This window comes from Volvox carteri, assembly GCF_000143455.1.
Source record: "Volvox carteri f. nagariensis unplaced genomic scaffold VOLCAscaffold_62, whole genome shotgun sequence".
Taxonomy (NCBI): Eukaryota; Viridiplantae; Chlorophyta; class Chlorophyceae; order Chlamydomonadales; family Volvocaceae; genus Volvox; species Volvox carteri.
In genome coordinates this window covers 388795-412620 of record NW_003307605.1, presented here as the reverse complement: position 1 = coordinate 412620, position 23826 = coordinate 388795, and the positions used below count along the sequence as shown (strand labels likewise).

The 23826-nt window shown below is 56.8% G+C and overlaps 2 protein-coding genes across 2 annotated transcripts; one reads left to right on the top strand and one right to left on the bottom strand.

Moving 5' to 3' along the window:
- Window positions 1–128: 128 nt before the first annotated feature.
- VOLCADRAFT_67131 (uncharacterized protein) lies at window positions 129–4444 on the bottom strand (the record flags this gene model as incomplete). The annotated part of the gene is made up of 7 exons (XM_002956513.1): window positions 129–596; window positions 789–905; window positions 1439–1558; window positions 1799–2185; window positions 2494–2602; window positions 3730–3821; window positions 4256–4444. Coding segments are annotated over 7 exons (1482 nt in total), but the record flags the coding sequence as incomplete, so codon positions are not given.
- Window positions 4445–5154: 710 nt separating this feature from the next.
- On the top strand, window positions 5155–22701 carry VOLCADRAFT_97580 (uncharacterized protein; the record flags this gene model as incomplete). The annotated part of the gene is made up of 19 exons (XM_002956550.1): window positions 5155–5256; window positions 5337–5736; window positions 7151–7297; window positions 7683–7840; window positions 8337–8632; window positions 9217–9491; window positions 10233–10413; window positions 11304–11385; window positions 11980–12315; window positions 12640–12997; window positions 13557–13708; window positions 14090–14209; window positions 14338–14364; window positions 14557–15529; window positions 16221–16495; window positions 17041–17200; window positions 19889–19938; window positions 20393–20503; window positions 22660–22701. The coding sequence occupies 19 exons, from the start codon at window positions 5155–5157 to the stop codon at window positions 22699–22701; spliced, it is 4245 nt and encodes a 1414-aa protein (XP_002956596.1).
- Window positions 22702–23826: the final 1125 nt, after the last annotated feature.

The following is a 23826-nucleotide window of genomic DNA, read 5'->3' as shown; positions in this document are numbered from 1 at the left end:
TATCCCACATGTCCCTTCCCGTCTGCGCCCAACACATCACAGTAAGCGATTCCCCTTTCCCGGTTCCGACGACCAGGGTGCCCCTCAGCCCTCGTTCCCCCGCCATTCGACAAACCAGCATCAAGTCTTCACATCTGGTCACTGTACTGCTCAACCGTGTCGTACGTGCCTGGCCCTAGCTCCCCGCCATCGCCGTCGACGATCTCTGGGGAAAGGCCAACTGCGTTGTTGTTGTTGCTGCTGCTGGGCTTGGCGACCACAAACCTACCGCCGCCTCCGTAAAGCGGCCCCGGTTGGTGTTGCGATGGCGGCTGCAGTATCGCGGGTTGTTGTGGCTGCATTGGCTGCTGTTGCAGCAGAGCGCTGAGCTTGTCATCTAAGCGCTGCGCGTAGTCCTCATTGCGAGTGAGCCGCTCATCCAGCAGCGCAATGGTCTGTGTCAGCACGTCCAACTGACCCACCATGTGCTGCAGCGTCGCCGCCAGGGACTCGGGAAGGTCCGCCAGGTTCAGCGGGGGCGGAACCTCCACTTCGTACTCCTCAAGCGCCGCCGCGGCGGCGGCTGACGCCGCAGCTGCCCGTGGTATCGGCGCCGGCTGGCCGGCTCCGCCGGCCGGTCTGCGCACAACTCCAGGTGGTGCCCCCGGCGTCGGGGCGACGGCGCCCGGCCGCGGAGCCTTGACGTGGGCAGAAGAGGGAAACGGTGCCACGCGCGACGGCTGGAGTCGTCCTCCTCCTCCTGCGCCAGCTGATGCCGACGTGGCGGCTGGGCCTGCTGCCGACGCCACCGCTGGCGCGGCAGGGGCCTCGTTGATGAGGGGCTCGCCTCCTCGGGGCACCTTTTGTACCCCCACCGCTGTGTAGTCCTCCAGGTAGCGATCGAAGTTGGTCTTCCATACCATCACCTGCGATGGGACGCACAGAGCGGCATGATGACCGGTGCGACAGCCTAGGATTCGGACACAAGATCAACACCCTAGAAGTACAAGTAAAACATCAGCAGCTCTTCTTTCTCACGGCAATTCTTCTGGAAGGATCGAGCATAGCGGGAATCCTCTAAACCAGTCCGCGGTACCTGTGGCCGCCGCTGACCCAACCAGTGATACAAACGTCAAGATGCCCCCAGCACCGGGTCGGGGGAGGACGCGCAGCGTCAAATGTGGCTGTCTGGTCCACGTGGTGTTTGCGAGAGTGTGCCCCTGTCCATGCATCGCGCCCCCCTTTTTGCGATTAGAGAAAGGAACGCGTCGTCAGCTGTCCGATGCGATGATAAGGCAGTGTCTTGAGGGAGCAGCGTGTGTCTGTTCCTTTCCTCGCCCCAACTTCCAGACGCCACACCCGACATGCACACACGCCAGAGCCCAGCTTCCTTTCCAGCGCCCAGCCCAGGCCTCATCCCAACCTTCCCCCTCCCTTTCCCCCCACGCGCGCCGCTGACCTGCTCGTCCGCACCGCACGACGCGAAGTAGTCTCCCGAGGGGCTGAAGGCGGTGCCGTTGGTGGCTCCCTCGTGGCCGTGCAGCGTGTACAGCAGCTGGCCTTCCCGCAGATCCCAGACCTGTTGTGTGTGTGGATGTGTGTTTGTGTGTGTTGGGAGTTGGAAGTTGGGGGGATTCTCTGACGATGCGACAAGCTAAGGAAATAACCGTCAAAAGTGTGTAATGACGGGAGCCCCCATACATACCAGACGTGAGGGGGCCCCAGGGCCAGTCCAAGACTGTCCGAAGCAAAAACAGAAATCACATCACATCAAATGATATGATACGCCCCCATTTCCACTCCTCACCCCGCTCCTTACCTTGAGAGTTGTGTCCAGGGAGGAGCTCAACAAGAAGCTTCCGGTGGGATGGAACGACACGTGCGTCACCGCGCCCGTGTGCGCCCGGTAGTGCTGCAACAACACATTCGACCGCAGGTCCCACAGCTTCAGGGAGGCGTCGGTAGAGCCTGAGGCGATGCAGGTGCCGTCAGGGTGGAAGGCCACGGTGTTGATGAGGCCGCCGGCGGGGGCCTGCTCCTCGAACACGCGCACCACGCGCTTGGAGTTGAGGTCCCAGATGCGCACGGAGCGATCGTCACCGCCGGAGACTGCCAGGCGGCCGTCGGGCGATATGGCGCAGCAGCGGACCCAATTTTGGTGGCCGGAGAGGGTAAAGGCGAATTTCTGAGTGGCGACGGACCAAACCTGCGGGTGTGCGGGGAGTTGGTTAGCGGGAGGGGACAGGATGAGAGCACGGTAGGGGGTTGGTCGGTGCGCCGCAGGATGGCGGGGCCGGAGATGTCAGTAACCACCAAGTGTCTGTGCGTGTGCACGCTCAACTCACATAAGCAAACAAAATATTCTTCTCTTAGGGTGGAACGAGCAGGGGCCATCGGGCGCCCTTGGGATCCGCTGCGACTGCGACTGCGACGCGTGCAGGGTCCGTTCGTAAATCCGTTCAGAGCCGCGCAACGTGACTCCGCAATACCGCAGCGCCGCTTGGGGGTTCTCACCTTGATCGTCTTGTCGTCAGAGCAGGTGGCCAGCATGCGGCCATCCGCGGAGAACGACACGCCGCGGACAGTGCCTGTGTGAGCCTTGAGCACCGTGGACTTGCCCTCCCTGGTAAGAGCGGATCCAACCCCCAGCGCGCCAATACCCCAGTAAGAAGAAATGAGGGAATAATCAGAAGGGGACGAAGAAGCTGAGAATTGAGTTAGTCTCTTTTTCCTTCCTAGATCATATCGCGATTCGACCCCATGGGACCGACACGGCGCCACACGTCTGTATGTGTGTATGATGTGTGAAACAGGGGGGCGTATCTTCGCCCGGGGTAGCTACCCTGCGAAACCCTGCCTTCCCCGGTATTTCGGGGCACCCTCATCCAGTCACCCTAGTCAACTTCTCAGTGGATCGCTCAGGTTCCGCACCCACCACCAGCATCCAACGGAATCTGCCGGGTCGACAGCGGCCCAACTCCATTCCTGGTCGGCTCGCAGGTTAACTTTATCCCAGGTCACCACCGTCCATCAACTAGGGGCGCAATGCCTTCCACCATCGGAAGGACTTTTGACCCTAACGGGTATCGACCCCGGGATCTCCCGGGGGCAATGGTCGCGCGTTACCAGTGGTGCCAAACCCGTATGTATGCGTGTGTGGACTTGAGTTACGTTACCCCCAAAAGGTGTAATGGAAACTCCATAAGCCCCGCGAGGAGGCCGAAGGGCAGCTGACAGGCAATGGGTGTGCACATGGTCCACACACCAAATCGTAGGTAACGACTAGATCGCTTCATCGACTAAGGAATTATCACCGCCAGCTAGTTCCTGCCATGCCAAAAAGATACCTGAATCTGTCCTGGAAAAGGCCTTGCGATGTTTGTGCTTGAATCGGTGGTGTACGCCGACATTGGACAGACGAACCAGGAACGCGTAAGACCCACTCCATCCGATCCCAACCCAGCCTAGTCCTGCCCGGTCCATCCCATCTCCAGTCAATCTACCTCAACCCGGCTCCGTCACACCAGTGGGAGGGACGGATCTCGGTCAAAATACGTGGGTTAGCCTACTATAACGCAGCTTCATCCTTCCCGCTGGTGTGACTTGAATTTCATCTAGGTGGGTGCTTAGCCTGTTCCCCTCAGAACCCAGATCAGCCCATCCGGTTCCAGCTCGGCCCATCTCTTCCCATTCCGTCTCTTTGCCAGGGTTAGCTGCATACAAAGTCTGCTGTCACGCGTTGCGACTCACACGGTAGGTTGCCACAGCCTGACGGTGCGGTCCTTGGAGCCAGAAGCGATCAAGGCATGGACGGGCGAGAAGGCCACAGAGTAGACGCCCGCCTGAGGTAGGGTTCGCGGTTGAGTGGATGGGAGGGCAGGGACGCGGAGTTGCACCGGCCGTGTGCAAAAAGGGAAGCCCGGGGCGACAAGGAGGCACAGGAAAGGAAGGCTAAAGAGAATGGCGTGGTGTTCCTATGAGTTGGTTGGCTAAAGCTCGAGGCGTTTCCCTTGGACCGGGTGAAAGATGGGAACCTCACCTGGCAAGGGATGGAGCCCCCCATGGAGCTCAAGGAGCTATCCAACTTACCCCGCTTCAAGTGCCAGGTCGGCGCTAGTATTTCACCTAAGACAAAAGAGCTGAAATGAAATGGTGTGGCGGCGAAGGTGGAAGCCCGGGCGCAAGAGGACAGGCTGGCTAATAATTGGCTTGGTGGATGGGTCTCTCGGGGACTTAGGACATGTTGCCATACGCGCATGGGTGTTACTATTAGCACCAGCGTCCTATACATATGACTTGCCTTGTGTCCCGCAAAACGGAAAGCACGTAGCTGCGGCTTGAAGTTCCACACCATGACGCAATTGTCCAGCGAGCCCGACACCAACTGCTTCATGTTATGGTTGAAGCAAACGCTGGTAACGGCATCCTTATGTCCACGAAAGGAACGTTCCAGCGTCGGATCCTCGACCTACGGGCCATAAGAGTCTTAACAAAATGGTTGCGAGTAGAAAGTTGACGGGAGCGGCTACCTGTGACTCTGCAGGCAAAGGTGACAGCCCATGTCGGGCGCCACTGGATGCCATCTAATACGTAAGCCCTGCAAACTTTGGTGCGGCGTGGGCAAAGCTGGGCAAAGGCGTCGTTTCCTTGCCCAGCCAAGGAGTCAAAGCTTAGTGAAGTGTCGTATAATTATCACGATGGTAGCCTGCTTTTACACGTAACATACAAGACAGCGCGAACACATACTCGATTAAAGGAAGCTGTCGTTGTCCATGTTTAGCGATTAGTTGGATTCCAACATCCAACATCCAACTCCATGACTGCTTTCCTAGCCTCGGGATAATTTTTATTGTCATGAAGCTACGCACTTGATACTTTACTCCAATCCAGAATTCTGCGGCTGTGATCCACGTTTGCATTTTCTCGCTTGTATCTTCCAGGCCAAGGCTAGGGTGCCCAAAGGAACTATCTTGAAATGCTGCAACCGCGACAACGATGAGGGAACATGGATCGCTGCGGCGGCAGGGCGAGGAACGAGTATCGCTGTAGCCCCGAGGGGTTCCGTATGCTGCTCTGCCAATGAGGCGCAGTGCCGGGCCGTTCATGGCAGCAGCTTCTGGACCTCATGAAGAAGCGCTTCCTGGTCTGCATGCTTCAGACTCCATAGGTGTGTATATGCGACAGAGCAACAGATGCCTACCTATCGCGCATCGTAACGGGTATGCAACACGCACTGCAGAGGAGTCAACACCCAACGGATCATTTGGAAGGGCAAAGGTGAGCTTGAGCTTCGGGGCACACTGTTTTTTTCCTTGTGGGGGTTGCGAAAGCGGTTGGTATCTGCTTTGCAACTGCAGCGAAGCAAGCCTGTGGAGGATGGTCGGACGTCTTCCAGCCAGTCAACCATCAACCTGGTCAATTGCATCCTTGGAGCGGGTGTGCTGGGCTACCCTTTTTGCTTCCGTTCTTGCGGTTTGCTCCTGGGCACGGTCATCATGCTCGTGTCAATCCTCGCGTCGCGGTTCTCCTATAATCTCATGCTCTACTGTAGCCAGATCAGCAATAAACGTACTTATGAGGACCTTGCAGAGCAAGCCGTTGGAAAGATTGGCAGGCAGATAGTCCAGCTGTGCACAGCTGCCCTGAATTTGGGCTGCATCGTGGCATACCTGAACATCCTCGCGGACGTGCTCTCCGCCGTGGCGGGTACCATTATCCCCCCTGGAGCTGAACCTTCTCGTAACACGTATATTACAGGTAGGCATCACGCGGGGTTGCTCAAGGCGGGCCGTTAACCAACGGTAAGTAGCACAAACATGTGATGGCTCACCGAGGGGGTTCACATATCACAGATGAGTGACACACGGCGGCACACGTAGCTCCTGAGTGTTTGATGTTCCTGAATTGGTGGATGGCGCAAAACGGTGTAGCTCATAGAGAGTAAGATGAACCACTGGTGAACCACGGGCGAATGAACCACTGGCAGACACCAGAGATAAACGGTTAGTCCAGGAGGAGATAAATGCTGGGAAGCATGCTTACTGACCAGTGGTGCCTTGAGTAATCTTGGCAGCGATGTGACCAGCTCATAGGGGGAGGTCGCATTCAGGTCTGGCGTGTTGTACTAAGTAGCGGTTGCATGTGCACTGATCCGAAGTTTGGCTAGAGATTTGGGTGGCTGGGAGCTGGCCTGGTGAGCACCTAGGGGTCTTAGGCTCTGGGGGCTGATGGCTAGGTCACGTAGGCTTCTGGCCAAAAAGGGGGGTTTCAGACGTCCAGCAATTGCCTCCGGGGGAGGTTGGCGGGATGTGGTTGTGGGCGCCGTAGCCTGGGCGGTGTATGGATATGTAGACTTTTCGGTGCATACCGGTGTATTTTAGTGACATAGGCCCATTGCATGCACCTCGCAGCCATTTAGGTTTACACCGGTGCCACCTCAGCCAGTTGGGTTTGCTCATGTGCAGATCGCAACCATTTGGGTTTTGTGCTTCTTGGCTGGTTGGTATACGGTTGCAAACCTAAATGGCCAGGTCGAGGTGCAAACCCAAATCCACTAGGACGAGCTGCAAACCCAAAAACCCAAATGGCAAGGACGAGCTGCAAACCCAAATGGCTAGGGCAGGGTGCAAACCCAAAATGCCTGAGTGGTCTATAGGCCTGCCTCCCCGGCCAGTGCTATATATGGCTCCCCAGGTTCCTGTCACAAATGCACCTGTGCCCGGTGTTGGCTATATTGTGCCAGTGAGGACCCAGTGTGTGCCCATTGCATCATGTGTCATCATCCCGCCCATGTGAACAAACGACTGAACAAACGAACGAAGAAAATTAATGCAACAGTGTAACCTAACGTCAAGGATCAGCGGTGGGAAGCGGTAGGAAATAATTGCAATAAGTCAGAAGTCAACTGCCGACATCTGATCGGGGGGATGTCGAAGAAGAAGTGGAGTGCTTGCTGCATGACCCCAAACAAGGTATATATGCATACATACCATAGATTTTTACACAAATACATATACAGATGTAACACACTGCAACACTGTATGTGCGGATATAATTCAAAACCAGGCCGAGGAGGTACAAGTGGCAGTCTCACATGCGGATACCATGTAACGCTCATGTTACACCCCGTCTAAACGTGTATTGGTGTTGGTGTGTATTGGTGCACCCGCAGGCGTGAGCATCTTTGGTGCTCTGCCGGTGGCGCTGTGGGTTCGGGACCACGCCACCATCGTGACCTTCATGATGGCGAGTGTGGGCTTCGTCGTCCTCTTCGCCGTTGTCGTCGTCATATTTGCATTGGCACCGCACCCCGCCACGGGTGGGTTGTAAGTTGGCACACGCGCGCGTGCGTGCGTGCTGGTTTTGCCTTGTTTTGCCTTGTTTTGCCTTGGGTCTGCTGCTGTCTCGACCCATCCTGAGAGTTGGCTGTTGCGTCTTTTGCCCTGTCGTTTTTCGGCCTGTCTGCACTAGCTTGGCGCGCACATGCCTTGGAGTGTTGCCTTGCCTTGCTGGTGCTGTGCTTTTATCCCATCCTTTCGTTCCTTTCTCCCTGCACGCGCGTGCCATGTATGTTCATTTCCCGTCTCCATCTCTGTTTTGGTCACCTTGCCTTATCGCTTCCCCGCCATTGCCCCACTTCTTCTCCCTTGCACGCACGCGTGTGTGTGTATGTATGTGTGTATGAACGTCTCCGTCGTTCGTAGCTGTCGTGGCCAACTCTGTGGCTATGTGGCAGCCTGAGGGCCTGCTGGTGGCGTTCCCGGTCATCGTTTACAGCTTCACTGCGCACCCCTACTACCTTGGCATCTTCAACAACCTGCATGGGGCTACGTTCACACGCATGACCCGGGTTACCGATGTGGTGAGGCAGTTGGGAGGGAGGGAAGGGATGGGATTGGAAAGGGAATCAAATGAAGGCATGGAGGAAGGGGTTAGTTAGGTGAGGTAGGGGGCCGAGGCGGTTAGAGGGTAGGAGGGAGAGAAAGGGATTGAGAAGCAGGAGGAAAAGAAAAGCAGGGCCTAGAGTATGGCATCAGAAAATTACAACACCGCATACCTACCCAACGATCCACTTACACGCCTGCTGATCCCCCAACCACCAACGACCACCTGTCCACCACCCTCCCGGCCCAACCCATCCTGAACCCGTCTTAGGACGTCGGCACCTACCTCGACTTGTGCATCATCCAATGCGCCCTCTTTCCCCCCGAGTTGATGCTTCCTTACTTCCTCCATCTGATTCCCCGTTCCCCCTTCTTGCACCTAATGACTCACCGCCTTCTTGCACCTGATTTCCCCCCACCCCCAACATACACACGCGCCGGCTTCTTCCTTACCTCGGCCGCCAAACCAAAAAGGCAATGGGGCTCTCCGGGGCGCTGTACTGGATCGTGGGCGTATTCGGCTACCTTACCTTCCGCAACCGAACCGCCGGTGACCTGCTGCGTAACTTTGGCGCCGCAAACGTGGACGGCCTTCGCGGCGCCTACGAGCGGGCAATTAAGCTGTGCTATGGGCTAAGCATTCTGGGCTCTGTGCCGCTGGTGATCCTGCCCTTCTACAACGTGATGCTGCCGCTGCTGGGCTTCAAGGGCCCGTCTGATGGGCTGGGCCTGGGGGCCATACGTGGCGGTGGAGGTGGCGGTCTTAAGCGGTGCGTGTGGTGGTATTGGGACTGGGAGGGATGGGGATTGGGGCCCTTGGGGATTCGGGGTGGGGGGGAGCTGGAAATACGTGCAAAGTGAGGTGGAGGTGGGGTGTCCTAGGATATTCGCCTTCCGGTACTGGTGCTGTGTTGATGTAGCTGGAGAGTGTGGTTGCTAAGAAAAATGTACTGGCGGCCAGTGGGCTATGTGGTAAGGAATTTTGTAACCTGGGGATCAGGATGGGCTGGGCGGAGTAATACCATGAAAGGTACTGGATCAAGCGGGGGGTTGGGGGGCTAGGTGGGTGGGCGGGCTGAAAGATGAATAGCGGCATCTGGTGGGCTTGGCGGGGTGGGTGGTGATGGTGGAAGCGGCGATCGCTGGATGGGTTGCATGGCTCTGAATTCCATAGTCACGCTATCGATGTCATTTATGATGTGGTTAGGGAGTGCTCTCGGTTATGTTTCCCGCCCCCAGCAAAAATCTACGCAAGTCTTCTTACCCACCTTACTGCACTCACCTTCCATACACACACATTTCTTTCGACCCGCATTTATCACCTCTTTCCCGCACCTACCACCACCACGCGCAGTAACAACAGCAGCGACGCTCATATTGACACCGAAGTCGCCCCGACGGATTACACCGCCTCCGCCACCGGCCCAACCTCCCCGCGTGGAGGGGGCGGCGGCCCGTACGGCAGCCGCAATCGTTCCCACGTCTCCCACACCTCCCGCGCGGGGCGAGCTGGCAGTCAGCAAGTGGATGTGGTGGACTTGAAGCTGCATGCGGATCGAGAAGGGGAGAGCGGAGAAGGGGAGGAGCTGGGTTTCGCACAACACGTGTTTGTGGTGCTAATTGTGCTTGGTGAGTGGCTGTAGTGGGAGGGGCTCCATTTCGGGTTAGTTAAAGGGGGTACGAAATGAGCACATAAGACGAAGAGGGAAGATGGGAGGACACGGCCGCGCTGGCGGAAGGACACGGCCGCGCTGACTGCTGATTATTGTTATAGTGGAGAAGAGCGCAAAGAGGGGGGAAGAGGGTTTCGGAGCCGGGGCGGCAAGCGCCTGTATAGGATGTATTGCATGGTGGTTATTATGTGTTTAGGTATCTTTGTATGTCTGTACGGTAAATAGGTAAATGGGCAGGCAGGAAGGCGGGTGAGGACGCAATGTGGATCGGGGGTTGGGGAAGTTGGATGAGGAATTTGGAAGTCTTTCCGCCATACATTTGCTATTCCCCGCCAGGTGGGGGTTTGGGGGAGCGGTTAAGAGTGCTGGTGGTGGGTAGGGGCCCCCATATTGAGACGAGGATCCCTTGCATCCCCGGGACTCCTCCCTTTGCTCTTGCCCTGCCTTGTGCCTTTCCCACCCCAATGATATTTCCGGCCTACACCAAGAGATGCAAACATACGCTCTAACACGCGCACCAAACCTACGTAGACACGTGCGCACGTCTCCCAAGTCCCCGGGGTCCTCCAGTATTAGCTGGGTATACCCCCGTGGTAATGCCAATATTGCCGCTGTCCATGCTGCCCGCCGTTTTCTTGTCTTCCCCTTTACCCCTCTCCCTTTTTCCGGCATATGATCTCCCCTGTTGCATATTCAGGCACTTCCCTGGCCGTGGCCATCTGGGTGCCGAACATCGAGTTCATCTTCGGTCTTACTGGTGCCACCGCATCCGTACTGTTGTCGTACATCCTGCCGTCCATCATTTTTGTCCGCCTCATGGATCTCAATCCAGAGCTGCTAGGGGGCGGGAACTTCAAGGTCATTCCCGATGCGATACGGTACGACATATGAGTGTTTGCGTTTGGGTGTTGGGGGGAGAAGGTGACGATGGGGAACAGGAGCTCGGCTGACACAAGCATGTGGCTTACAGGTTTGGAGTTTCCAGGGGTTGGAGAGCGCACAGGGGAAAGGAGTGTGTGTGTCTGTGTGTCTCTATGCGCGGGTACGGTAATCTGGCGGCCGTCCATAAATACCCCTGACAGCGGGAAGCGGTAGTTGTAGGCCAAGTCTAGTGCGTCTTGCTCGGCCACGAGTCCGAGTGTGAAGATGATCTACATTTGGATGTATACTAATGTTAAGCATGTAACGCCCAGCGCACAGGCTGTATAAGGCATTCGTGCATGCAACTCCTAAGTAAGACATAGTTGTAGTGCTGCTCGGGGGACGGCGCGGCTTCCTTTCCTTGCCAAAGAAGTTGGGAGGCATTTTTTTCAGAGAAAATATGAGGTGTGGGTCCTTTGGGGCTCTTCGTTTTCCTCCTTTCGTGTTCTTTCCTCTTCCCCCCACCAACCCCCACGAAACCCCGCATCCAACGGTTGGCCCCACGGCAGGGCCAGCTGCGGCCGTTCCGGGGGATGGCCGTCCCCTTCCCCCTCCCCCCCGCTGGCTAGCTAGCTTGTCACCTCGGCTGCCGTTATTATGGACCTCGAAAGTGGAACGTAGTCTATTGTAGACTTGGTCTTGTTTTTCCGGCAGGTCATTTTTGGATCTTACATAGCATTCCCACTCGCAGGTTTTACCTTTTGTGTTTCCTTCCTCCTTGAGCCCTTTCCCGGTCTTGTCGATAATTGATCCTTTGCTTCTTCATACAGCCGTTCCTCGCACCCCCCCCTCCCATCGTATTCGCGTTTCTCTCCTGTTCGTCCCCTGCCCCCCCGGGGCCCTGCAGCTCCCAGTGGGTGTGGCGGAAGCGGAAGGCGATTGTACTGCTGTGTTTCGGAGTGGTCAGTGGCATCACGTGTACGGATGCGGTGAGGCGGGCATCTGGTGCCGGGTGTGAAGGAGAGGAGGGGATAGATGGCTGGGGTTTTTGGGGTGAAGGGGGAATGAAGCGATTTGGGGGGAAATGGAAAGGAGGGGAAGATGTCGTCACATCAGGAACTAGTGAAGCCGATGCCAAAGATAGACTGATACGCCAGAAATAAGTGAGCAATAACCAACAAGTCGCGGCTTGTGAAGGAGGAGTCTTCGCGATGATGTGTCGTCATGGCGACAGCAGAAAACTACGTGCCTGGCCTCCAAGACTAAAAGAAAATGCGGAAAGAAAGCAGAGAACCATCCGCAGTATTCTAAAGGTAAGTGTAAAGGCGGCGAAAAAATACGAGCAGATAATACCGTAAGCTGACGTGAGTTGAAGGAAAATGAGGTGACATAAGCTGGGAAAAGCATTTACTGGTGTTAAGTAAAGTGAGGAACTGCTCCTGTTTTGGCTCTTTTTACTTCCTCTACCTCTCCGCGTCGATAGTTGATTATATAGTATATCTATGCTATATTAGTAACATTTTTGTTCCCTCGTTTCCCCCCCTCAACCCCCTAAAATCCCATCCCATCCGCCCCACCTGCAGATCCTGGGTGCCGTGAAGCAGGAAGCTGCGGTGGTGTACCTTGCCCAGCAGCTCGTGGCCCACGAGGTGGTGGTGGCGGAAACCGCCAAGGTGCAGCAGAACGCACGAGCCGCCGTGACGGCCGTGACCGTGGTCGAGCAAGCGGCCAAGGACCTGGGCCAGGCGAACGTCAATGCCACCGGCACGTTTACGAAGCTACAGCAGGCGGCCGCGCAGCTGGACGTGATTGCGGGGACGGCGACGGCGTCAGGAGAGGGAGGGGCCGCGGGAGGGGGTGGAGGAGGAGGAGGAGGTGGCAAGGGGTCCGGGGAGTGGGGACTGCAGACGCTGGTCAAGGTGAGTGAGGAATTCACACACACAGGGTTTTGGAGGGTAAGGTGTGACGGTGGGGAGGGGAGGAGGGAAGAGGAGGGGGAAAGATTAGAGGAAAGAGGGGGGACTGCTTTGTCGTTTGCTTGCTTCATTTGGGCCTAAGGAGCGCGAGCTTCTTCCCCTCCCGGTGCATCCGCGTTCTCGCACTCGGGCAACCTACCGGTTTGCTCACGTCTGTTCGTCTTCGCCACCCCCTGTCGGTGCCCGATGGACGTTGGCAGTTGACCCTTTGCTACTTGGATATGACGGCCAGCCTTCTTCCTCTTCTTCTTCCCACTCACCCATCAGGAGCACAAACAACACGTCGCGGAGACCAAGGTCTTCAAAGCCGTAGAGGGAACCCTAGCAGATGTCAAAGATGAGCTGCTGCGCACCGTCGCCGGTGTCACCGGTGTTGTCGCACAACTCGACGCTGCCATCGTACAACTCAGCAGCGGCACCGCAGGCGCCGCCGGTGACATGGTGGCCGCAGGCGGCGGCGGCGTTGGCGCGTCCACGGCTTCTACATCTTCTTCGAGCTCCGGATCGAGCTCGGGTTCTTCAAGTTCCGGTTCCGTAACGCGGGATCGTGCGACAGACCTGGCTCAGGAGCTGGGGACGGCGCTGGGGGCGTTCAGGGCCGTGGCTGGCAACGCGACGGTGGCAGGTAAGCGTGTGTGCGTATCGCTATGGACGGGTACGGCAAAGTGGCGGGGTAATTAAAAGAGGAATATGACAGGGAGATACACGCACAAGCGGAGTATTGGACTCTTGATGTGACATGGCGTGACGCGAAAGGGGCTGAGGGCGGGGGATTGCGATCAAAAGGCAGAAGAATGACTGATGAGGTCCACAGTGGTGGCGGGAAAGGGTCCAAGGGCGGGAAAGGGGAAGGGAAAGGGATTGGAAAAGCGGTGAAACCGGTGAAGGGTGTCGGGGAATATGAAGATTAAAGCGCCAGGGAGCAGCGCTAGGGAACAGATGCACGGGGGTGTGGGCCTTGGGCAAGACGGGGCTGGCGACACAAGGGATAAGGGGAGAAGGAAGTGGTGGGGAGGGCGCCGGGGGCCGTGATTCGGAGACCTTCAAACACTGGCAGCTCACTTCCGGATTCCTCGCATATGGTTTTTCCCTCCCTCGTTCCTTCTCGTACTAGCTCTATTGCCGGCCGACCTCTCATTCCCACCCTGCCCTTCCATTCCATGTCCTCCCACCGCCCGTACCAGGCAAGTCCCTGACCCAGGTTCGATCCACTGCGCTGTCTACTTTGGCGGCCCTGAACCAGACCATAGCCGTACTGGACAACGTGGCATCGGCGGTATCAGCGGCCAAGAAGAGTAACAAACACGACGACGACATCAAGAAGGCAGCGGCGATGGTGGGTCGGTGAGGTTGGATCGGGGGAGGAAAGGGAAGGAGGGTCAGTGGGGCTTTGCTTAAAAAGGACAGATGTAAAGCGCAGTGGGTGGTGTTGATGGTGGTGGTGGTGATGATGGTGGAGAAGTTGTCAGGTACCTATCCATAGGTTCTCCCCTTCCGTTCTCCATCACAAACCTCCCATGGATCTTCTCGGTTGTACCTGGTTGTCTTGCCCTCCAAAGGGCAAGACAAGTCTCCTCCCTCCATCATCTTCCTGCTCTTTGTACCCGGTTGCATCGGACGCCGCGGCAGCCGATGCTGTCGGCAGTTATCTTTTTTCCACTTTAAAATTTCAAGCTTTGCGCATTTATGATCCGAAAACCCACATTTGTTCCTGCAGGCGATGCGTCTTGCCCTGAACGCCACCGCCACCAGCGCCCTAGCCATGCAGCTCACGGAGGAGGCGCTGCAGCGGTCCGCCACGGAGGAGGCCAGCGAGCTGCTGGGGATGCTGGTGCAGGTGGGTGGGTATGTGCGAAGTAGGGGGAACCTGGGGAAAGGTGTTCGGCGGAGCGAACCTGGGGGGGTACTTGGAAAAGGGAGTGCGGCTGCGAGCCGGATGCAGGATTGCGCTGGCCCTGCCGCTAGGACGAGGTGGCGCGGGCGCGGGTCCAGGTGCGTGTCACTGGGCTTGGGCGGCTGAGCGGCCAAGCCCAGGGCCGCTCAGCCGCCAGCAAACGGACGTGCATCGGGCATGAGGGAGAGGGGGGAAGAAGGCGCGAGCGGGTGTGTGTTTTCTTATCCCCATGCACAGCCCATCCTGACCCATCTGTCCGGTGCCACCCACGGTGATCCGCTATCCCGCAGGTATCACGTGACCTGGAGAAAACCTCCGCCATGTCCAAAGCCGCTAAGATCAAGCGAGCGGAGGGGGATTCCACGGCCATAACCACAGCTACCCCACCGGCCGCCACCGCCGCCGCCACCGCCTCAGCGACTGACGCTACGACCATCGCCGCTGGGCTCGGCTCCAAGGGTGCCGCCGCCGTGGGTAATTCTGCCGCCGCCTCCGGATCTGGTGGTGCCGATGCCGCAGACGCTGCCGGCTCGGTGGCTGCAGCCGCAGACGTTAGCGCCAGCGGCAGTGGTGGGGTGGCGGATGGAAACGGCGGTGGCGATGAAGGGTCGTTGGCGGTCGTACACAGGCCGGGCAGACGCAACGTGACGCGAGGCGATGGAGAGGCGCCTGCCGGCACCTCCTCCGGGACCGGCTCCGAAACCGACTGGGCGGCGAAGGCCGCAGGCCAGTTGGAACAGGTTATTAAGGATCTGAACGACAAGATCGCGGCGACCGCGACCACCACCACTACCACCGACGCCGCCGCAACCAGCGCGCAGGCCGCGGCTGCAGCCGCGAAGGCTGCGGCAGCTGCCACTGCCGTAGCCGCCACGGCGACGGCGGATGGGAAGGGCGGTACGGCAGGAAGTACTGCTGACGGCGCCCTGGTGGACCTTGGCGACAGCAGCGACGCAACCGACGCCACCGGCGTCGTGGTGCCGACGACGACTAACGTCAGCGCCACCGGCTTGGGTGCCTCCGGTGCGCTGCTGAATGTCTCCGGCATCGCGGCTGTGTTGCAGGATGCTGTGGAGGTGAGCAAGGTTCAGCAGGAAGAGGCGTTGCAGGTGATTCAACACAGCCTTACAAGCACCGACGCCAAGGTGGCTGAACGCGTGGTGGACATTGTCAAGGACCTGACCGAGACACAGGCCCAGGCGCAGATCCAGAAAGGGGAGGCGGCGGCGGCCGCTGCCAACGCCGCCGGCATGGGGCATGCAGGTAAGCTCTGCCACTGACGTGAGCTAAGGTATGGCATATGACAGTACGCGGCGTATGACAGTACAGTCTGGTGTCCTCACTCGGGAGGTATTCCTGCGGTGGAGAGCTTGGAAACATGAGTAAAGTACGAGTGAATGTGGGAGAATAATAAATAAACGTCATGATGCGATGTTGTCAATTAAACGGTGCGGGTGGATGTAAGGGAGCGAAGTGAGCTGTTGTGGCCGATGGGGTCGTCGCGAAAGCTGTGATGGCGTTAACATGGCTGTCATGCAGACCATGCCGTTTCTCCCAAGCAAAAACCACTTTCCAAAAGGCCCCGGGGATGGCGATTACGCACGATCATTATGTTGGTAGCTGGGTTCGCCGGCAAGGTTCCCGGGTTCAACAGTACAGTCGCTTGCTTGCTTTAGACATCGCCGCAATCGACGCCTTTCTCAGCAGATGGAATTATCTTTTGCAAGTGCATATCTTTGCAATTGATGCCCCTCCCCTCCCCAGTCGTTTGGCCTGCTGCCATCATAACGCCCTTTCGTCGTACATGCTGCAGCAGCAATCGTACGCAACAGGTGGCCGTACATCGCCAAATTTACACCACTCCCGGGGGGGACCCTTGCGGTTGGGTTGGAAGAAACGATACTCTTTTTTCTTTTCCTCAACTCCATGTCGGCCCTCACGGCCTCGTCCGCAGGCGTCAGGGCCGCCAGCCCGTCCCTGGAGTCTTCCGCAGTGGTGGAACCCGTGCTGACGGGCGGAGGAGGAGAATCGGCGGCCGCTGCGGTCGTCGCTGCTGCTGCCGCTGCAACCGCTGGCAGCAGCAGCGGCGGCGGCGGCGGCGGCCTTGAGGACGCGTTTTTGGGCCTGGTGCACAAGATCACCGACTCTGGGTCATCGGATGAGGCTGAGGACTCGAGCCGGGTGGAGGGCCCGGTAGTCAAGGTGGACGCAGACGGCAAGCTGATTCAGGTGGTTGCCTGTGTGCTCTTGTGCGTATTATGATATTATATACATCAGTTGGGGAAGTTGGTGACGCTGGTTTGGGGCGCTGCCGTGACCATGTGTGCTGTCGAAAAGGATCAGGGCATTACCAGACGTAAAGGTGGATACTAAACTAAATGAAAGTGATAGGAAACGAATGTACGATTGTGCACAATCCTTAAATTACTAGCATTACCTGTCCTGTCTGGAGGTTGAAAAAAGCAAGATGCGCAGGTAGGTAGGTGGCGAATTTCGCCGCCACGGGAAGGTGGTGATGGGTGGCTATACGGTATATACGGTATGTATGCCGCAGGACGTGTACCAACAGAAGTGTTGTGTGCCCCCTTCGGCTCATCCTCTTTAGGAGAACCGAAGGGGAAGTCTGTTCCCTGAAGGGGACATCCAGAATACATGAGTGACGCACTGCAGTCCCAGCCCCGATGTGGCAGCGGTACAAATCAGTACTTTTCGTACAATTCTAATTCCTCTCCCATTTCTTGTGTCCCTGCAACGGCACACGCCACCACCCGCAGGAGGACGACGGCAGTGATGACGGCGTGGTTGGACCCACCGTCAAGGTCAAAGATATCGAGTCGTCCTCCTCCTCCTCCTCCTCCTCCCTTTCCTCGGTCGCGAATTCTCGGGAGTTGTGGAAAACTGACACTAGCATTACCGCTCCCTCCGCTTCCAATAGTAAGGCGGGTAAAGGGGACGGCGCTGGCGCCAGTGGCGGCGCCGGCAAGGACAGCGAAGTCGGCTCCGCTGGCAGCAGCAACAGCATAAATAACAACAGCGGCAGCAGCAGCGGGGGCCCCAAACTTCGCAAGCTGGGGCTAGGACTGGGGCTTGGGGTGGGCCAGGCGGGGTAGGCGGACATGGCCATGGCCACGGTTACGGATGCTGCTACGAGACTGTAGAAGTAGCACCAGAACAACTCTGGGACGGGGCCAGCGCTGCGGATGAGGGTGGCAGCAGGTGCCCACCCTTTCTGTGGTATAGCGGTAGTAGCGTTGGTACCCACCCGGGTGCTGTGGTGGAATTCATTGCTGAAGGTAGGCCTGGTAACCTACCCGGGGGCTCCAGACCTCCTCCTCGCCTAGCAGCGGACGAAGCGGCGGTAGCAGTAGCAGTTTAGCGAGGAGAATCCAACACCGGCAAGAGCCTCAAGCCCTTTTTCCCCTGCATTCCCCTGCATTAGGGCCACATGCATTTTGGATTTAGCGGAGGCACCTCTTGGCATTACGCCGTCCACCTTGACATCATCCATACATTCGTACATCCATACAACCATGAGGGGAGCTAGAACATATGAAGGAGAGCTAGGAATGTATGTATGTATGTATGTGGAAATGGGAGGTGGAGAGAATAAGAAGAATGACCACCCGGGGGCCCCTACCGGCCAGCCTTGCGGGCTGATGGCTGGTTGGTAGGTGGTGCGTTGCAGTTTGCGGAGAAAGAGAAAAACTCGCCCACACGCTGCGGAAGATGCAAAGTGGGGAGTCAGGAGCAGAGGACAGGATGGCGCAGTCTGCGTATCCATGGAAAACAAGGAGGATGCAGCAAACGAGTATTGCTATCCAAACCGAATACGGTGATGCAAGGAAAGGGAGCAGCGCCATGGGGGGGGAGATAGGATATTAGCACGTAGGATGTACGGAGAGAGGGGAGGATTTGGAGAAGGTCCTCGCGCTTCAGACGTTCAGAGGGTGGGCTGCTTGAGAACCTTTGTGGATCCAATCTGAATCCGAGCGTTCCGTGTTCTGGGTAAGGACGACGGAGCGCTGCAGAAACCACCGGTGGGTTTGCGTTACCGTCCCGGGCTTTCTAGTACCTCGTTAACGCCGCTTACCTGCTTTACGCCGCATTATGGCCGTAGTAGTACTACCAGCAGGGGTGCTAGTAGTAGCCGTGGCAGTCGCAGCTGCAGCGTTGTTAGGGGCCGGTATTGCCTGTAGGCCTGAGCTGGCTTGGTACCAAGATATGCACGTCCTCACCCTCACCCTCCGCGGACTGGATTGGGCTGGGCACTTCCTGGTACTAGTGGGGGAGGGACGCCGGCCCGCAGTACTGGCGTGGCGTGGAGGTGGTCCACTGGAGGCGTGACGCAGCTGGCAAGGTCTGTAGGGTTATCAGTCTTGCGAGCCCATCAGACTGGCGGAGATAAACCTGGAGGTGTGTGCGTGGGCTGCAGAGCGGAAGAGGGAGGGAGGGGAGGGGGAAAGGACTTGCGGCGGCAGGATGAGGTGCCGGGCACGGCCTATGAGAAAAATGCCAAAGGCCCTCCTTGGCGTTGTTGGGGAGGATAGGATGACTGCCGACTGGCATTGGGATCCGGTTCCATGGGGCTCCTTTGGGTACCCATGCCCCCGGGCTCGCTGCACCAACCGCTCCGAAACCTCCTTTATGGGCCTGTAGGAAGCTATCCCCAATCTCAAGACTTACTCTTGAGACTTGAGTAGGGACTTTTAAGCAGCGGCTGAAGCCATTATGTGCGGGTGTACAGCTCGTCCTGTGCGGTACACTCCTGCAGTAAAAGAGATGGCCCACACTCTGCACAATATGCACGTTGTATCACTCGTCGTGCGGGGAATATGTAGTGGTGTTTTTTCGTCAAATGACCTTACGTGGCTGGGCGGAAAGGGCGGGATGGAAGCAGCATAAGAGCCGCGGGCAGCAGTAGCAGTAGCGGCCGCAGTGCGGACTGCAGAGGCGGTGTAAGGCAGTCGCAGCTGCCGTAGGTACCTCTGCAGCTGTGCAGTGTGTGACCTCTTTCTTACTGGTTTTTCCCCTGGCCGTCAGCTTCCTAGTTATTTATTTATGTTGCCATGCCCCTCCCATGTGTGTATGTGTGAGCGTGCCATTACTTGCGGAAGAAAGCATAGTATGTGATCATTTGATATGCGGCGGTTGTGGTTGTTATGGCCTTTTTGTCCTATGCGGGGCTCTCCTATCTACTGGTTATCCTTCGCAACGGTCTCTTGCTTCATACAGAAAAAAATCCATCGACGCGTGTGTATGTGTATGTGTATGTGTGTAAATCTGTTTGTGCGTGCGTAACACTACCTGGCCGGGTGCATGTGTGTGTAGGTGAATCCCGCGTGGGGTAAGGTGTTTTCATTCTGCGTGGTGGGCCATGACCGGGATGTCTGAACACAGTTCCACACACGCATGCACCCGCACGTATACGTATCGCGACTTCACGTGTATCCCCCTACCTGGGCTCTGTCTCCCTCTCTTGGGCGGGTGCCTGCTTAGCACCACCCACCACCCACACACCCCTGCTCTCCAAACTGAATCCTGACGCAAAAAAAGCGAACTAGGACACGGGGCCCGAGATTTCCCGACGACAACATTACATTTTGTACTTGCTTCGCTGTGAAGCAAGCTCTGAGCCACGGCCAGACACTAAGGGGGTATTAAGCTATCAACAGGTGAGCTGTTGGCGGGGTTGCCAGCCGCGCCCGCTACCCGGGATGAGGTTACTTCCCTAGCAAAGCTTGATTGGTCCGGTTTGTTGATGTGGTACTAGCTGCTCTGCGTCGTGCTTCTGTGTGTAGCACAGAGGAGGTCGCTGGCCTGAGCTGCTGTGTGCCTTCACGGTGCTTTGGCAGGTCTGCTGGATGTTTCACGACCCTCGCGTCGAGTTGGGGCAGGGGGTCCGGACCGTGTATTTCAGGGGTTGGTTGACCACGACTTAGCTAGGGGCCAGGATATAACGGCAGTGGCGGATGAAAGGCAAAGCCAAAGCCAAAGGTACGGGCGGATGAAAGGCAAAGCCAAAGCCAAAGGTACGGGCAATTGGTGAGTGGGAGGGCACGGTATTATCCTTTCCCGCTGTCGTACTGTATTGTCTCTCCCCTCTCCCCTTCTCCTGACGAACCCAAGGGGTTCCCACGGACGGGGCAGTTCGTTGTCCTCATCTTTCAGCACGTGCGAGCATTGTTGGTATGTGATGTTGAGCGTGGACAGTTCTGGATTACTTACCTAGGCAGCAAGGTGCGCGGGCAGGTCAGTGTCCTCCAGCTTACCTGGTTAGAGCCTGGATAATTAGGTTCGGACTAATTAGGTTGGCTTCAGAGTGGACATGATGTCCTTTATCCCTTTCCTCCGACAGAAAACCAAGCACATTGCTACGCCCGCGGGCCCCCGGGGTTGTCTCCAAGACAGAGACGCAGCAAAACCCGTGGGATTGCATGTATGTTTCGTAGGTGTGCATGTGTGTGCGTGTGTCAACATAGTCGCACGGAGCGGACATGATTCCGTATGGGATGCGGGTGCACAAATAGTTTTCGACACCAACAGAATGGTGGGCTGTGTGATAAACTGTTTCACTGAAGATTCATGTGGCAGTATTCAGGGCGGATCCATCCAAACCGCAATCATTACGATCAACATCGCCCTGTGCGACGAACCTGCGACCTCAACCAGCTATGTACTGGAAACCATACACTTTCAGAGCTGCTACCTGAGGCGCACTCCTGCGCTGGCAGCCTATCCTGCTCCTCTCCGTCCGTCTGTATGTTTGTCTGTCTGCCCAGAGCGGTAGCTACGAACGTATAACGACATAGATATGTGGTATAATGTCCCACTCTCTTGGTGACACAAACCCTACGCAATACAACCTCAAGAACACGTGTACCCTAAGTCGCCGTACGGTGCAACGACAAATCCAAGCGTCCCGCAACGAGGAGTGTGTTATCGTGGTGCGGGCTTGCGTGCGGCGCACAGGACGTTGGAAGCCGCGGGTGCGCGTGTGTATGTGTTATCTAGAACATATAGCCTATAACCATAAAGAAAGACGTCCATGTGCTCGGGTTTGTGTGTATGTGTATGGATATCACAGTTGGCCAGTGCATTACCCGTGCTTGTCAGGGTAAGACTGAAGCTCTGGCAGGGCCAAAGCAAAGAGTCGTATGTATGTATTCATGTATGTGCATATGTATCTATTGCAGACGAGTTGGCATGTTGCTTGTGCCGACTCTCCGCAGCCGCGCATTCTCTTGTGACGCATTCCATCGAGTCGAAATTCGCCACTGCTCTCCGCAACAGCGACCTCCTTTCTTCCCCTCCCTCCCTCCCCCTTCAAGAGGATCTGATGGACACCAAAACACACAATGTACACGCACAGCCACACACACAGCCTCGGACCTCGTTCCCTGGGAACCTGTCTCGTTAACCACCCTAAGCCTATCCTCCTCTTTTCCATCTCCCCGCCTTTTATTTTTACGTCAACACATCCAAACCGTTTTCTTTTCCCGTCTACATGTCATCTTTTCCAGTTGCCCTTCCTCTCCTTCGTGGCAGTTGCTCCAGGTCAGCCATACGCCAGACCAGGAAACCGCCGACACACCTGGCCGATCGTACAACGAATAACCGTCATGACCGTCGGCCGTTGCCTGGTCAACTACCACGCCCGTGGCGATGCTGCCAGGGCGGCAGCACCACGTGTACTTATACGTACACACTACGCTGTGGTACATTCGTACACATACATACAGGCTTCCATATTCGTACAGGCGAAAACACAGCCTCTTTCCTCTCCAGTCGTTTTCCCTATAGCTCGTTCGCACACCAATATAGCACGAGCGCATCCACTCCCGATAACGCGGCAACGAACACGCGTTACACGTGCGCACGTCCATACACATGTCATCTAACACACGTCCAACGCTGCCGTCCAACATGCCGTACATACAAAAATTAAGAGAGACGGATAGAGGTGGGTGCCCTATTTGAGAAACCGCGTCAAGAAGTCGTCCAAGATGGCGTTTTCCGCTGTGTCTCTACTCAATGTGGAGTATGCAACGGAGCGCACTGACAGCTGAAGGCATACATACGTACATACATACATATGTGCAGCTGCACACACACACATACATACACACAAACCCATACGAAGGCATATAGAATTATATACACAAGAGTTGCCACCCATTGAACAGAGGCACTAGCCCGACAGCATTCGCTTGCGCATTACAAGACCCCCAACATGCTCTCTCTCTCTCTCTCTCTCTCTCTCTCCACGTCTGTAGACCTCCCCCTGCCATCCGAGACGACGACGACGACGACCATAATGACAATGACGCATCGCCCGCACCTGCACCACACGCCCTTCCTCCCCCCTTCCCAAATCCGGCCCTCCCCACCACCAGGTGATCACCACCAGTTGCTTCTGCAACAGCACCACCTTCTGACCTTGTAGGCGCCAGTACGGCAGTACGGTAACGATACTCCACACCGATACTGCACACCGATACTGCACACTGGAAGCCGCCTACAAATCAACCCACTTCCCAAATGAGCTCTAGAAGGGAAGGGAAGAAAGGAACTCACGCCAGGAAAAGAGGGGGTCCCGACCAACCCAACCCACACTAGTAAACCAAATACACACACACACACGCACGAACAGACCGGTCATCATCTTCTCGTGGCTCAGATACTACACGGATACACACATAGCATGAAAGTACACACACCGCCCGGTTCTTGCCCTCCATGCGTCCCCTGCCATCCCTCCCGCAACTCTCCCTCACCGCCGCAACCCCCAGCACCCCCAATCCGCCCCTTCCCCCAGGAGCATTGCTGTTCGGATATACATACATACATACATACGTAGAGACGTGGACCGCCGGGCGCAGATTCCATGGCATTACGTGCTACTAGCGTTACGTTACATGGATCCCGACATGACGCTGTCGTACGACCCGGCGCCTCCGCCGCCCTGGCCGTTGCCGTTGCCGCCTCCGCCGCCCCAGCCCTTGTTCCAGCGTCGTTCCAAGATGCTAAATCGGAACGTGCCGGCGCCTTGCGGCAGACTGCCGCCGCCGCCGCCGCCAGCAGCCCCCCCCCGAGCTGAGCTGGTCGCCAAGCGGGAGGTGCTCCCCGACGCGGCTGCGGGGTTTAAACACCGAACAGACACATCTTCAACGTCCACGTCGACGTCAGGGGCAGGGCAGGTCTAAGGCCAGGTACAAATACATGGCTAGGGGAAGGGCATGCACGTATGTCAGTTGCGGGGTGTGCATGTATACATGAATGTGTTAGGCGCGGTGTATGTATGTATGTATATATGTATGTATGTATGTATGTATGTATGTATGTATGTATGTATGTATGTATGTATGTATGTATGTATGTATGTATGTATGTATGTATGTATGTATGTATGTATGTATGTATGTATATAAGCACGACATGATATAGAAGGGGGAGAGAGCGGGAACACACGCGCGTCAGGAAAATGGAATCCACACAGGAGTCCCGGGAAACGTACGGACATACATACACGTATTTATGCATTCCCCCCTCCCCCAAGGACT